Source organism: Hippopotamus amphibius, chromosome 4 (assembly GCF_030028045.1).
Source record: "Hippopotamus amphibius kiboko isolate mHipAmp2 chromosome 4, mHipAmp2.hap2, whole genome shotgun sequence".
In the NCBI taxonomy this organism is placed as follows: domain Eukaryota; kingdom Metazoa; phylum Chordata; class Mammalia; order Artiodactyla; family Hippopotamidae; genus Hippopotamus; species Hippopotamus amphibius.
Window position 1 is genome coordinate 145897499 of NC_080189.1, and position 12258 is coordinate 145909756.

Here is a 12258-nt window from a genome sequence, read left to right on the forward strand (position 1 = left end):
AGGCACACTTAACACGGGCATCATTATTAAATCTGCCTCCCGAACAGTCAGTGTTGAGAGGAGGGATGGTGAAAAGATGCTTTTAGTTTCTGTTTTAACCTCTTTCACATTTATCATCACTCCTGCAAGTGCAGAGTTTTCACAGATTGGAAAGGAATTGTCTGAAAGAAAGGGCATGGGAGGGGGTCGACTGAGCGTGTAAATACAGGTGCAGATGAGGTGTGGGGCAGGAAGGGCACGTGAAGGACAGCCCCAGCTCCTTTGAACAAATCTGTTCAGGGCTTACTGCTGTGCTTAATGTACAATCTAGCCTTCCTGCCCTAGCTCATTCCTAGACCTGCCCTGCTCTTTCCTGCTCAGGAAGAATGTTCTTTCTACAAACAGAACCCTCCTATGATTTCCATAGTTGGTTCCAACTGGTGTAGGCTGGAGAAAGTCACAGGCAGGGCTTGGTGACTGGAGTGGCAACAGAGCCCTGGGATACCCTGGGTGCTACTCCTCTCCCCTTCCCACCATCTCTGTGCCTCTCCTTTCGGCCAGAGTCTCTGCAGAGACCCTGAGGTCCTGATGCTAACAGCATCATCTTTGTTATTTCCTTCTCCTTCTTCCTGTCCTTAGCTCAGCCTACTTGCATTTTTACTGAGGCACACATACAGAAAAAAACAGGACTGCTAGTCTCAAGAAGCTATCTTAACAGACTTATGAGGCACCTAGGAATCTCCTCGTTAATTTTTCTCACATACACAGATTTTAAGAAGCCAGATCCGTAGCTAGAAAATCTCCGAGCACCTTGGGAACTTAGAGGCTTGGGATAGCTATGTGGATTGGTGAGGGAGTCTGAACTGACCTGTTTTTTTCTCCTTATTTCTTGGCATGTCTCAAACCTGAGACTGGAGATAGCTCTGGCCTCAGGGAATGACGAGCTTTCTGGAAAAGAGCTCAATGATATACCCATCCTTCAACAAACACTCCATTCCCCACATATGCAAACCCCCCCCCCCCCCATAATACTCTGGAACCAGACACTTCTGGAACCTTGGTAAAGCCTGAGCAATACAGGACTAAGAATCAGTGTCTTCCACACAAGGGACAGAGTACAGAGACCAAAGCCACGAGATGGTGACCAAAGGAAAAAGAGTTCATAAGCAGATAAGAGAATAAGATTGATAGATGCTTTCCGGAGAATAAACATGAAGAAAACCTTGTACGTTGAGCAATTTGTTTAAATGGTTGTATAGGAAGAGAGGATTATTTCTTTCACATTGGAGCTCAAGTTTCTTAAAGACAAGGTTCATTTTATATCCTCCTTATCACCCCAGTGCTTTCTGTAAGCTTATCAAATTGTTGCATTTATCCAGAGTCTCAAAATAATTGACACAGATTCCATGTAAAACATTCTAGGCACATCTCCATGCTAGCTCACCATCTGAGCTTATGGGTGGAAGGAAAATAATTTCTGTGTCACAGTGTCTCCAAAATTATGCAGAACTGGCATGGAGAGGATTATCAGAGTGAGAAATTTTGCAGTCAGGCTCTCTGGGGCCTTTTTGAAGAAGGTGTTTATAACACATTTTGCTGACTGCTTCCATAAATTCCAAGAGCGCTGGTAATTTTACATAAAAAAAATAAGAAATGAAAATGAAGCAATTTGTCTGTGAGAACATCCTTGAATTTCTACTGGCTGCTTCTGATTGTAATTTGGCTGTGAATAAATTTTTATCACTTGCATTGTGGTATGAAGAAACACACACTCTGATACTTTAGAATACAACAGTGTCTAAAAACATCTCCACGTTCAGAGGGCAAGGAGAAGTCTCTGAAACAAGTTTGGCTAGCACTCTGAAGAACACAGGGAGGAAACTTTTCATTCGCTAAGAAACATTGACCTCAGCCCTCTTGGTCTTTGTAGTGCAAATACTGGATTTGTGGAGGCATTTGGAGGGTCATTAATTAGAAGCTTATGCTACTTATGTGTGGGGAGACCATGTTCAGATTAAAGGTCCTGAAGTTTTGGATGAGGCCAGCTCTCAAATGTTGTAGTTTTTCTATTGTTCTTTATTAATTTAAAAAAAAAACTTTGAAATAATAAGACCAGTAAGAGCAGAGAATTGGAATAATAATAATAGCTAACATTTATTGAGCGCTTACTAGGTGCCAAGAACTTTTTTATGTGTATTAAGTCATTTAATCCTCACAACATCACTATGTTTAGAGATGAGGAAAACTAGAAACAGAAAAGTGAAATAAGCTGACCAATGCCAAGGCTCCATGACAGCCAGGATTAAATCCCACGTTTAGCTTGCTACAATAGCTGAGCTCCCATCTGAGAGATGCCACTTTTCATTAGTGCAAACGAACTGGAAAGGTGGGGGAACTAGGACCACAGGCCTGATATTTTGTGCTGAGCTCTGGTATCAAGACCCCTAAACAATTAACCTAGTTAGAAAAATTAAAAATAAAAAAAGGCTGAAATTGAAAAGTGCACCCTGGATCTGCTTATCCAAGGCCAGGCTGACAAAGCCAGTTTGGGACAATTTAAGATTTTCCCTTTCTATGGCCAGATCTGTTTTAGATCGAACCTTCCAGCTGGTTCTGATTTGTAGGATGGTGCTCAGTTTTCCAAACAAGCCTTGCACAGGCACTCAGAATTCCATTCCAGCTAATGCTAGTTCACTTGTGCCACGATTCCCATGGTTGGGGTATATATTTATCCCCCCCCATTTCTTTTTGTAAAAGTGGAGCATACCAGTTCATGCTGAATGTTGCACGTTGTAACATTTTACATGCAATTTTCTCCTTCAGTTTATTGCTCCCTACAAAGGAGGTTGTGGGTATGATTATTGTATTATGATTATAATTGAAAACAGCTGACTTCGTGGATTTTTACATTTTACCTAGTTTTCCAGCTGGGTCTGACTTTGGCTTCTCATGTGAGGCATAAGGGGAGGTGATTTCAGGGAGAAAATGGGGGAGGGTGTCACATCATTGCTTTCCTAGCCAACAACAGTAAACGAGCTCCGTAGAGGAAAGGAGAGGGGTCTCCCAACACAACTCTTTCAGAGCCTAAGAAAGGTTCTTGTTAGCAGCTTTCAGATACAAAAAGGGAGCGAGAAAAGTGTACGTGAATAGGTGGATTGCGATGCCAGAGCCCCCATTCTGTCGGGTGCTCGTTACAGGCACTATGCTGAGTAGTTTATACGTTTGTTTTTCATTGAATCCTCACAACAACTCCATTTTGTGGATGAGACTGCTGCAGTGGGGTGAGTCAGGATGAAATGTAACTGAGGGAGATGGGATTCAGGCCTAGGAGGCCAGAGAGGCCAGAGACCAAGCTTTTAAGCACTCATCCTTCTCTTCCTCCCACTGGGCTTTCATGCATATGTAAGGTTCTAGCTGGAAAGCCATTCAAAGGTCCATTCAGAAGGACATCTCAGTCCTGCTCCATCTCCGTGGGAAGTGAGTGCCCCCTGTGATGGAGACTGCTTCTTCAATCTGATATCTTCAGTCTGATAAGATCCCATATTGTCAACCCGTATTTTCCCCTACTCCCATCACTTTTATTAATACCCTTTCCCTGTATGCCTCCCTCAAAGCCTTGGGGAATTGAAAAGGGCAAGTTATTCCCATTTATAGGTTTCTCTTACATGAGAAGTATTTACAGATGCTGAAGATGTTGGACATAGACGGTCTTCTCTGTGCACTGTTCTTTTTTGCAGGAGATTCTTAGCACAGTGCGTCATTGGGGGTCATCTCCTCTTCCAGCTACTTACTCATAGAGTGAATTCTCTGTGAATTATTCACGATTACAGTAGTTGCTATGGTCTGAATGTCTGTGTCCCACCCACATTCACATGTTGCAATCCTAATGCCCAATGTGATGGTGTTAGAAGGTAGGACCTCTGGGAGGTGATTAGGTTATGAGGGTGGAGCCCTCATAAATAGGATTCGTGGCCTTATAAAAGAGATCCCACAGAGGGTGTGGATCCGAAGCCCTTTCTGCCATGTAAGGATACAACAAGAGGTCTGCAACCTGGAAGAGGGTCTTCACCTGACCATGCTGGCATCCTGATCTTGGACTTCCAGTCCCCAGAAATGCAAACAATAAGTTTCTGTTGTTTATAAGCTGCTCAGTGTGTGGCATTTTGTTATAGTAGCCCAAATGGACTAAGACAGTAGTAGAGATCTCTAGCTTGGTGGTCCAGTTTTTCTCAGACACATTCTCTTGCTGCCATTGAGTAGACAAAGGAAGATGTACCAGAATTTTATGTTGACTCAGCTTTAAAAAGGAGCCATTTTTCCATATCAGTTGGCCCTGTGTGAGTGATTCTTGGAGGAGGCTGGTTTACTAAGTGCTTGGCACCTGTAGCTTGCTGTTCTCATCTGTGTCTCTACTCTCTTGGTTGTTGAGCTCACGCTTGGCAAGCAGTGTTAGGGTATCTTAGAAGAGGGGCTGAAAACTTGAGAAAAAGTATGTGCAATTCATGGGTTTTCCTTTAGTTTTTCTTTGTTTTTGCTTTATGCTCTGGCAGTGACATTGAAAATTGATAAGATTATTCTTGGCTAGAGTCTATCCTATAATTTCAAGTAATTATTTCATATTCTGTGTAATAGAACTGAATTTTTGAGGTAAATGTATAGGACTTAATAGCTTGCAGTGTGGATTTCTTATAGAAAGAGACCTGAATGATTTTGATGTTCTTTTTTGGCTCTTTCATCATAGATTTGGCCACAGACTTCGCATATTTTCTTGATTTAGTGAGATACTTTCTGTCCCTTCAAAAAATGTTTATGTCTGCTTCCTTCTTTCTAGAAAGGAAAAGAAAACATCTTGGTTTTTTTCCTTAGTGGACAAACTATTATTTAAAATATAAATAAACATTGAGTATGATGCCATTCATCAATGTGTTTTTTCCACATTGGTGAGAATTTCACTCTGTCTTTAGTGCTCAGGTTCTCTCTCTAAGGGAGGTAATTCATTTCCTCCTGGGTATAGTTTGTTTGTATTCAGGTGGCTTTGTGTGGATCCTAAGGGCAAGGCTTTCCCCTAAGGTGAGGGTACCTTGGTGTTTCTCACCAAAGTGAAAGGAAGAATTTTATTCATTAGAAATTGTCCATGAAATTTATTAATGAAAAGAAAAATCAGAAGAATTCCCAGAAGACTGCATGCTTCCTTCTCAGGGGGTTGAGGAAGGATCAGGTGATAAGTGCCGTAGTTCAGCCTGGTGCCAGGAACAGGTCAGTCCTGGTGGTCACACCTGGCTAGGAAGCCAAGGAAAGTGCTCACAGGCAAGTGGAGGAAGCGAACAGAGAGAGCAGAATTGTGAGGAAACCTTGAAGATGAGAGAGAACAGGAACAAGTTTAGTAGCTATACTGGGCATGGAATTTGGGGGATACGGACAAAGGTCTAAATATAATTTCAGAAAACTTTCTGCTTGGTACTTTGTATAAAACTCCTGGATGACTCATTTAAAAAATCTACAACCAATACCTACAATATTGTCCAAAGGTTAGGAAGTCTGATTTGTATGTCCTTTGAATGCAACTCCCAGCTGAGACTGAGCCTCAGGGGGCCTTGGGGATCCTTTAAGTTAAATTACATATTACAAAACATAAACATATTCTTTAATAAAATGTCAATGCATTAACATCAACTGATCACAGTAGCATAACATGTAAAGATCGTTCTGAGCAACGTTAAAAGAAATACACTTAACTAGGCATAACCAGAAACTTTTACATCAGTCTCTACCTATATCAGTTCTTTGGCATACTCAGTTGACATTTTGAAGAAAATTTAGTAAATGGACAATTTACCGAGCTCTGGGCAGGATTAAGGAGACCAAGAAGGAATGCTGAAGCAACCAAGGATGAACAGCAATGAGAAGCTGTTTCCTGGGACTGAAGAGGGGAGGGAAGGGACAGTACTTCCGGGATCCACTGAGAGCTCAGGCCGTGGAAGAGGAGCTGCCTGACAAAAGCCATAGTGGGAGGGACTGAGCCACTGCCAGAACTGGGGCGGGGGTGGCGGGGGGCCCTGAGCAGAAGTGAGCAGGAGGGAAACACCCTCCTCTCTCTCTTTTCCCACCCTCCTTCCTTGAGCCTTTGCCTTCCATTAGCTGAATGCTGCAGAGCACCAGAGCCCAAGGAATCGAGATAATATTACCTGTAAGTGTCAGTTCTCTGGGGACCTAGGTGGCCAGAGAACAGAGAATGGGCCTGGGGTGTACATGAGTGCAGAGGAACCAGCCCCATGCATATCCCTCTAGTAAATTTTGGTCTTTCTTTAAGACAAATGACCCAATTTTTGAACCCTTCTTAACATGTCTGGGCTCTGTGGCTCTAAGACCTTTATAATTCTCACCCACACCGGGCTTTACATTCCCTAGAGTTTTTTTTTTTTTTTTTTTTTCCCCGCAAAAAACAGTAGTTTCCAAACATTTTTTCCTGTCTCAGCACGCATGAAAGAGAACATGGTGTGAAGATGCATCAGCACCCATCAGTTACGCTGGTGTGCGGTGAAGGGGGATTCTCACTGGGAGAAGGGAGCGTGGCGCCCCGAGGAGAGGTGGAGGAGAAGCCTGGAGTGTTGGTGTACCATCTGAAGCAGCCCCTCCAGGTGACGCGGATAAGCCTCTGCCCTCCCCTGAGGATCACTGTGCTTTAACCAGGAGTCTCTTGATGACATGAGCTTTTTCATTCTGATAGGCAGGGTGGGTTTTTCCCCACAAGCATTCAGTTTTCTACCAGTGGCAGTGGTAGAAATGCTTGAGAATTTGGATTCCAGGAACTTGGATTTGAATCTGATTCTGACTATGTGATCTTGGGCTAGTCAGTTAACATCTCTGAGATTCAGTCTCTGAATCTGTACAGTGATCGTAACTATACCTACCTCCCAGGGTTGTTGAGAACAATAAGCTAAACTGAAGTGCTTTGTGAAAGGGAAAAATGTTAGGTAATTGTTATTTATATCATCATTATTATCATGATGTCTTTTTACGCATATGAAAAGGTGGCTTTTTGTTCCATGCAACTGCCCTAAAACTGGAGGGAAAAAAAAAAGATATTTTAATCACTTATGGAATTACCTCACTGTAAATCTTTTGTATCAGTTCTTTTCCAGTCAGAAGGGGGCATAGTCTTCTGGCCATTATTATAGTCCGTGCTCTATTTTTCAAAGTCCTAAACTTCAATGAATGAGTTTTGGATTAATATAACTCTTTTCTTAATTATAATCACTTCTCGTTTCCTTTGAGTTTTACAGCCTAACACTTCAAGCACAGACATTTTTTCCCCTTAGAAGTGTAATTTTTTAAATTTCAAATTGCAAAATATATTTATGATACTACACTAAGAGTAAAATGGTTATGTTTCCAAGTGATGACATTATAGGTGAATATATGCTTATTGTTCAGTTTGCCTTAATATTGTTGCATTACTTCTATAATTAACAAGGCAAACATTCCTTTAAATCAAACATAATAAGTTTTTTTAAAATAAATTATTGGCTTTTGTAAAAGCCATAAAGGTACACACTTGTTGTAGCAAACTTAAAAAATTAAGAAACATTGTATGTGTGGATTTACTCTTCAAAAACAACAGCTAATCTTTTAAGGCTATTTGCATTCCATTTCGTGCCCTTCCTATGTATATATTTTAATAGTTGTGAACATTTTCATCTCATTTTCTCTTACTTAGAATAAGAGTATTCCACACTGTTACTATGGATTTTTCATAAACAATTTTAATGGCTGGATAACATCCCATCAAATGGATATGACATTAACATTAGACATTTGTGATTTGTTCCTACTGGATCTTCATATGCATTAAATTGAGGTGAATAAGAACAAGAGGAATTTAAGAAGGAAAGAGAAACTTCTCTCCAACTCTTCACAGCTTCCTCTGTTTTACCTGGATCTTTTCCATGTCTCATTAAAATTTAACTAATTTGTTTTACAGCAGCTCTTGGAAACTCTGGCAGTGTGATAGCCACATCCATTTCACTCCTGATCACACAGACAAAGCTATAGTACCACTCTGGCAGAGGCAGTGAGCCAGGGGTATGTGTTATTTTTGGAGCTTCCCTAGAGAAAATCTGAACTTTTTTAAAGTCTGGGCTTAACAGCTGTTTCTGTAACACACATACAAACACACTCACAAATGTTAAATATTGGGTTTCTAGATGACTGACTTTCCTTAGTCAAAGGAAATTTTCTCTTTCCCAAGATATCTAAAATACTGCTCTGAAGTCCAAAAATCATGGGAAGCTAGGAAGTTCAAAGATTATCTGTATAGCATTTTAAATATGTGACATGTCTGCCCTGATTTTTCCATCCTAAACACATGGCAGACATTACTAATCAATCACTCTTTCCTGGGACAAGACTTCAAACTCCTTCCCAGGATGGTACTACCACAGCAATCCCTCGTAAGTCATTCAAGAGAACAAAACTACCTACCACCAAGAGCTCATTGAACCCCCTTATTTCACAGGTAAGGAAACCAAAACATTTTAGATTCTCTGCCGCAAAAAATAGTGTATCTGCTTGGCTTTTGAAGCATCCATAGAAGTTTACATTTTAAAAGTATTCTCAGATGATTTGAAAGCACATTAAAGTTTGAGAAGCACTGATCTAGAGCACTGGATCTGAGATGTCACAGGTAAGAACAGATCCAGAGAGTAGGATCCCATGGGAATCAGTACCTTGGAGAGGGCATCACATATCATGCCCTGGTCCTCGGCTTCACAGGTCCAGAAACTTAATTTGTCAGTGACGCAGAGATGACCACAGGAGACAAGGTCTTGTTAATGAAACACACAAGGTATTGGCATGTAAATCAGAATCCCTGTGTATTAGGTTGCGGTATGAACAACATCTGTCAGAATAATTATTTGTTTAATCATAGTTGTAGAAGCCTTCCTCCCGCTGAGTGCCTCCATGCGAAAGGCCTAAATGTCACAGATAACAGCAGTAAGAGTGAGCATTTCTGAGGGATGGTTTCCTCGAACTGGGGTTGTTTCTTCAAGAGAGAGCTTGATAAATATGAAAATATTCTCACCATTACATCACCTTTAAAAACTTTCACCAAAGCCATCCGTGCCCCATGCTGGTTAAGTTTTAGTGAGTTTTCTTTTCTATCAACAACATTTCAGCTATCTTTCTGAGGATATTTGGTGATTTCCCCAGTTTCAGGAACAGTATACTTATAAGCTATTTCAAAGGAGTGTCTGCTTCTACAGCTGTCTACAAACTTCACGTGCATTTATTCTTACTGGCTTCATTCTCTAAGGAGGCCTTTTCCTAACTTTATAAATTCTAGCAGCTCCTTTTTATGGCTCCCAACAAGGACTATTTGAGTCAAGTCTTGGATCCCCAGTTGATTTGGGGCAAACTGCTTAGGCTGTAAGTATTTAAGTTACCTTTTTGAAAATCACTGATGAGAAAGTTGGAAGGATTCACAAAAAGGGTCAGAGCCTTCACTGTAAATGTACTTGGAGAGAACAGAGTCAAGATGTTCTTTAAATCCAAGGCATTATTCTCTGCCAGTTGGGAAAAGGCACAGTATTATGGTCATGAAGGGCTCTGCCGGGGCTACATGGTTCTGTTAACTTCATTGAAAGCCAGACTTCTTGGTTTGCCAAAAGTAGCTACTATACACCAAAATGCTGAAGAGCAATTGGGGATACTATAAATTTGCTTGACATACATCATTTCCAAACATTTCCTAGCCTTTGTAGATGGGGAACATTCTACGTTTCTAACAAGTGGGAATGGGAAGACATATTCTTGGAGAGCTGCATCTATTACAGTACATCTATTTCCATAATCAAGAGACAGCCTTTACTATTTTGTATTATTGGACAATAAATGGCCCTTCATGCTTCGCATTTCTTTTCCTCTGGTTACTTCTGGAACACAGTTACATGCCTACTACTCATGACATGAGGGGATTCATGATGTGAGGACTTTTAGTTAGCTGTCAAATGGTCTCAGATCAGATCCGAAACATAAGAAGGAAACCAATGAATTAATCAGTGATTATATAACATTAGCCAAATGTCTTTGCTAAATCAAGGCAGAGTTTATATTTACTAGGAGCCCAATTCCATCAGCAGTGCTTTCTTATTCAATACGGTAGAGATGTGGATTACTTAGGACTGTGAACACTCAATTGCAGACACAGCCCAGGGCCAGAAGGGAAGCTTGCTTTACACCCAGTCACTAGCTGCAATCACATGTGAAACTGAAGTGAGACCATACAGTAAGGACTTTGCAAAGGTAGAAACACTAAATAAATGCAAGGGGATTTGCAGCTAAATAAAATGTTTCTATACCTTCAGTTTCCTCTTAGCTGCCTAGGAACCAGCGAATTCCTTGTCTCAGGCTCCTTTAGGAAATTAATACATTGTCTGAAGACATTGCTCCTGATCAGTGTATCCACAGCAGTGGTGTTTTCCCCCACTGTACTCCATACACTTGCTTTTTCATCTTTGAGGGAACAATTTTAGAATCTGAAGTTGGACCTATACCTTTTCCATTTTCTTCATTGTAGTGATGCTCAGGCTCTTCCCTGTAACCTCATCTCTTTGTATGAAATTCCTACCCATTTGTAAGTTTGAACTCAAGCTCAAGTTTCTCCATAAAGTCCAATTTCTCCTTAAAGTTCTTCTCAGTTCTTATAGTCCTTCCAGCACTTACTGTCTGGTTTAAGAAGTTGAGCCCAGTGCTGTTTGGTCTTGTTTTTTAATGGTTTCATATGCGTTAGGCTGTTCCACAAAACGATACATTAGTTAAAAGCAAGAGTTTCTGATCCCTCTTCAATGTCCTCTTATTGTTTCAACTGTGTTTTTATCATAGTTATAAAAACCATATTTCATGAATAAGATAATGAGACATGTATAAGATAGTGACATGACTCAAGGTCTGTCAGCAGGGCAGAACATTCAAAGTTTGGGTTATTCTGGAAAACTCTGGACGTGTCGTCTCTGTGTGTATGGTGCCCTTCTGCTTCTGTTACAGTCATGCCTCTGTCTGCCCTGCTAGACTTCGAGCAGTTGATGTTAATGAAATAATGTTTATGTCTGTGTTGTCATTGCCCACCACTGTTGCCAACGCTGTTATTCATTGTTAGCCAGACACAGCACATTCCTCATAAACCTGAGTTTCAAAAGATAATGGTGGGCCTTGCAGACGCCGCCACCCTGGAGCCGCCCGCGCAGCCTAGCCGTGGTCAACCCCACCGTGTTCTTCGACATCGCCGTCGGCGGCGAGCCCTTCGGCCACGTCTCCTTGGAGCTGTTTGCAGACGAAGTTCCAAAGACAGCAGAAGACTTCCGTGCTCTGAGCACTGGGGAGAAAGGCTTTGGTTATAAAGATTCCTGCTTTCACAGAATAATTCCAGGATTTATGTGCCAGGGTGGTGACTTCACACACCATAATGGCACTGGTGGCAAGTCCATCTGTGGGGAGAAATTTGATGATGAGAATTTCCTCCTGAAGCATGTGGACCCTGGCATCTTGTCCACGGCAAATGCTGGCCCCAACACAAGTGGTTCCCAGTTTTTCATCTGCAGTGCCAAGACTGAGTGGTTGGATGGCACGCATGTGGTCTTTGACAAGGTGAAAGAGGGCATGAATGTCGTAGAAGCCATGGAGCGCTTTGGGTCCAAGAACGGCAAGACCAGCAAGAAGATCACCGTTGCTGACTGTGGACAGATCTAATAAATTTGACCTGTGTTTTGTCTTAACCACCAGACCATTCCTTCTGTAGCTCAGGACAGCACTCCTTCACCCCCAACTGCTCGAAGTATCCTATGATCTTTGTGCTCTCACTGCAGTTCTTTGAGTTCCATATTTTCCTTCTTTCCCTCCAAGTTTAGCTGAATTGAAAAGTTAAGTTTATGAGATAAAAGCTAAACAACGACAAAGAGATAATGGTGTTCAATTATCATCTCCATTTTGAGGATGAAGCCTCCTGCGGGCGTAAAAAGTAAGGACACAAATAATTTTGGAATAATGAATAAGGAGATGCTGACATGATTGATGACCAAGACACGCACATGGAAATATTCTGTTTGCACAATTAGGAAGGTAATCTTAGAGACTCGGAGCATTTCCTTTCTTGAGGCAGATTAGGGGGTGTCAGCATGTGAATGCTCACTGCCATTCTTTACTTACACAGTGTGTTTCTTTCTTTGTGGGGTTTTCTTTTGAAATAGCATTTGGTTTGTTCATGTTCAGCAACAACTTACTGTT

At 41.4% G+C, this 12258-nt stretch overlaps 1 protein-coding gene across 1 annotated transcript; it reads left to right on the top strand.

The window, feature by feature from the left end:
- Positions 1-11181: 11181 nt before the first annotated feature.
- Positions 11182-11724, top strand: LOC130851962 (peptidyl-prolyl cis-trans isomerase A-like; the record flags this gene model as incomplete). Its single annotated transcript, XM_057732615.1, has 1 exon — positions 11182-11724. A coding segment is annotated over one exon (543 nt), but the record flags the coding sequence as incomplete, so codon positions are not given.
- Between the last annotated feature and the right edge of the window lie 534 nt (positions 11725-12258).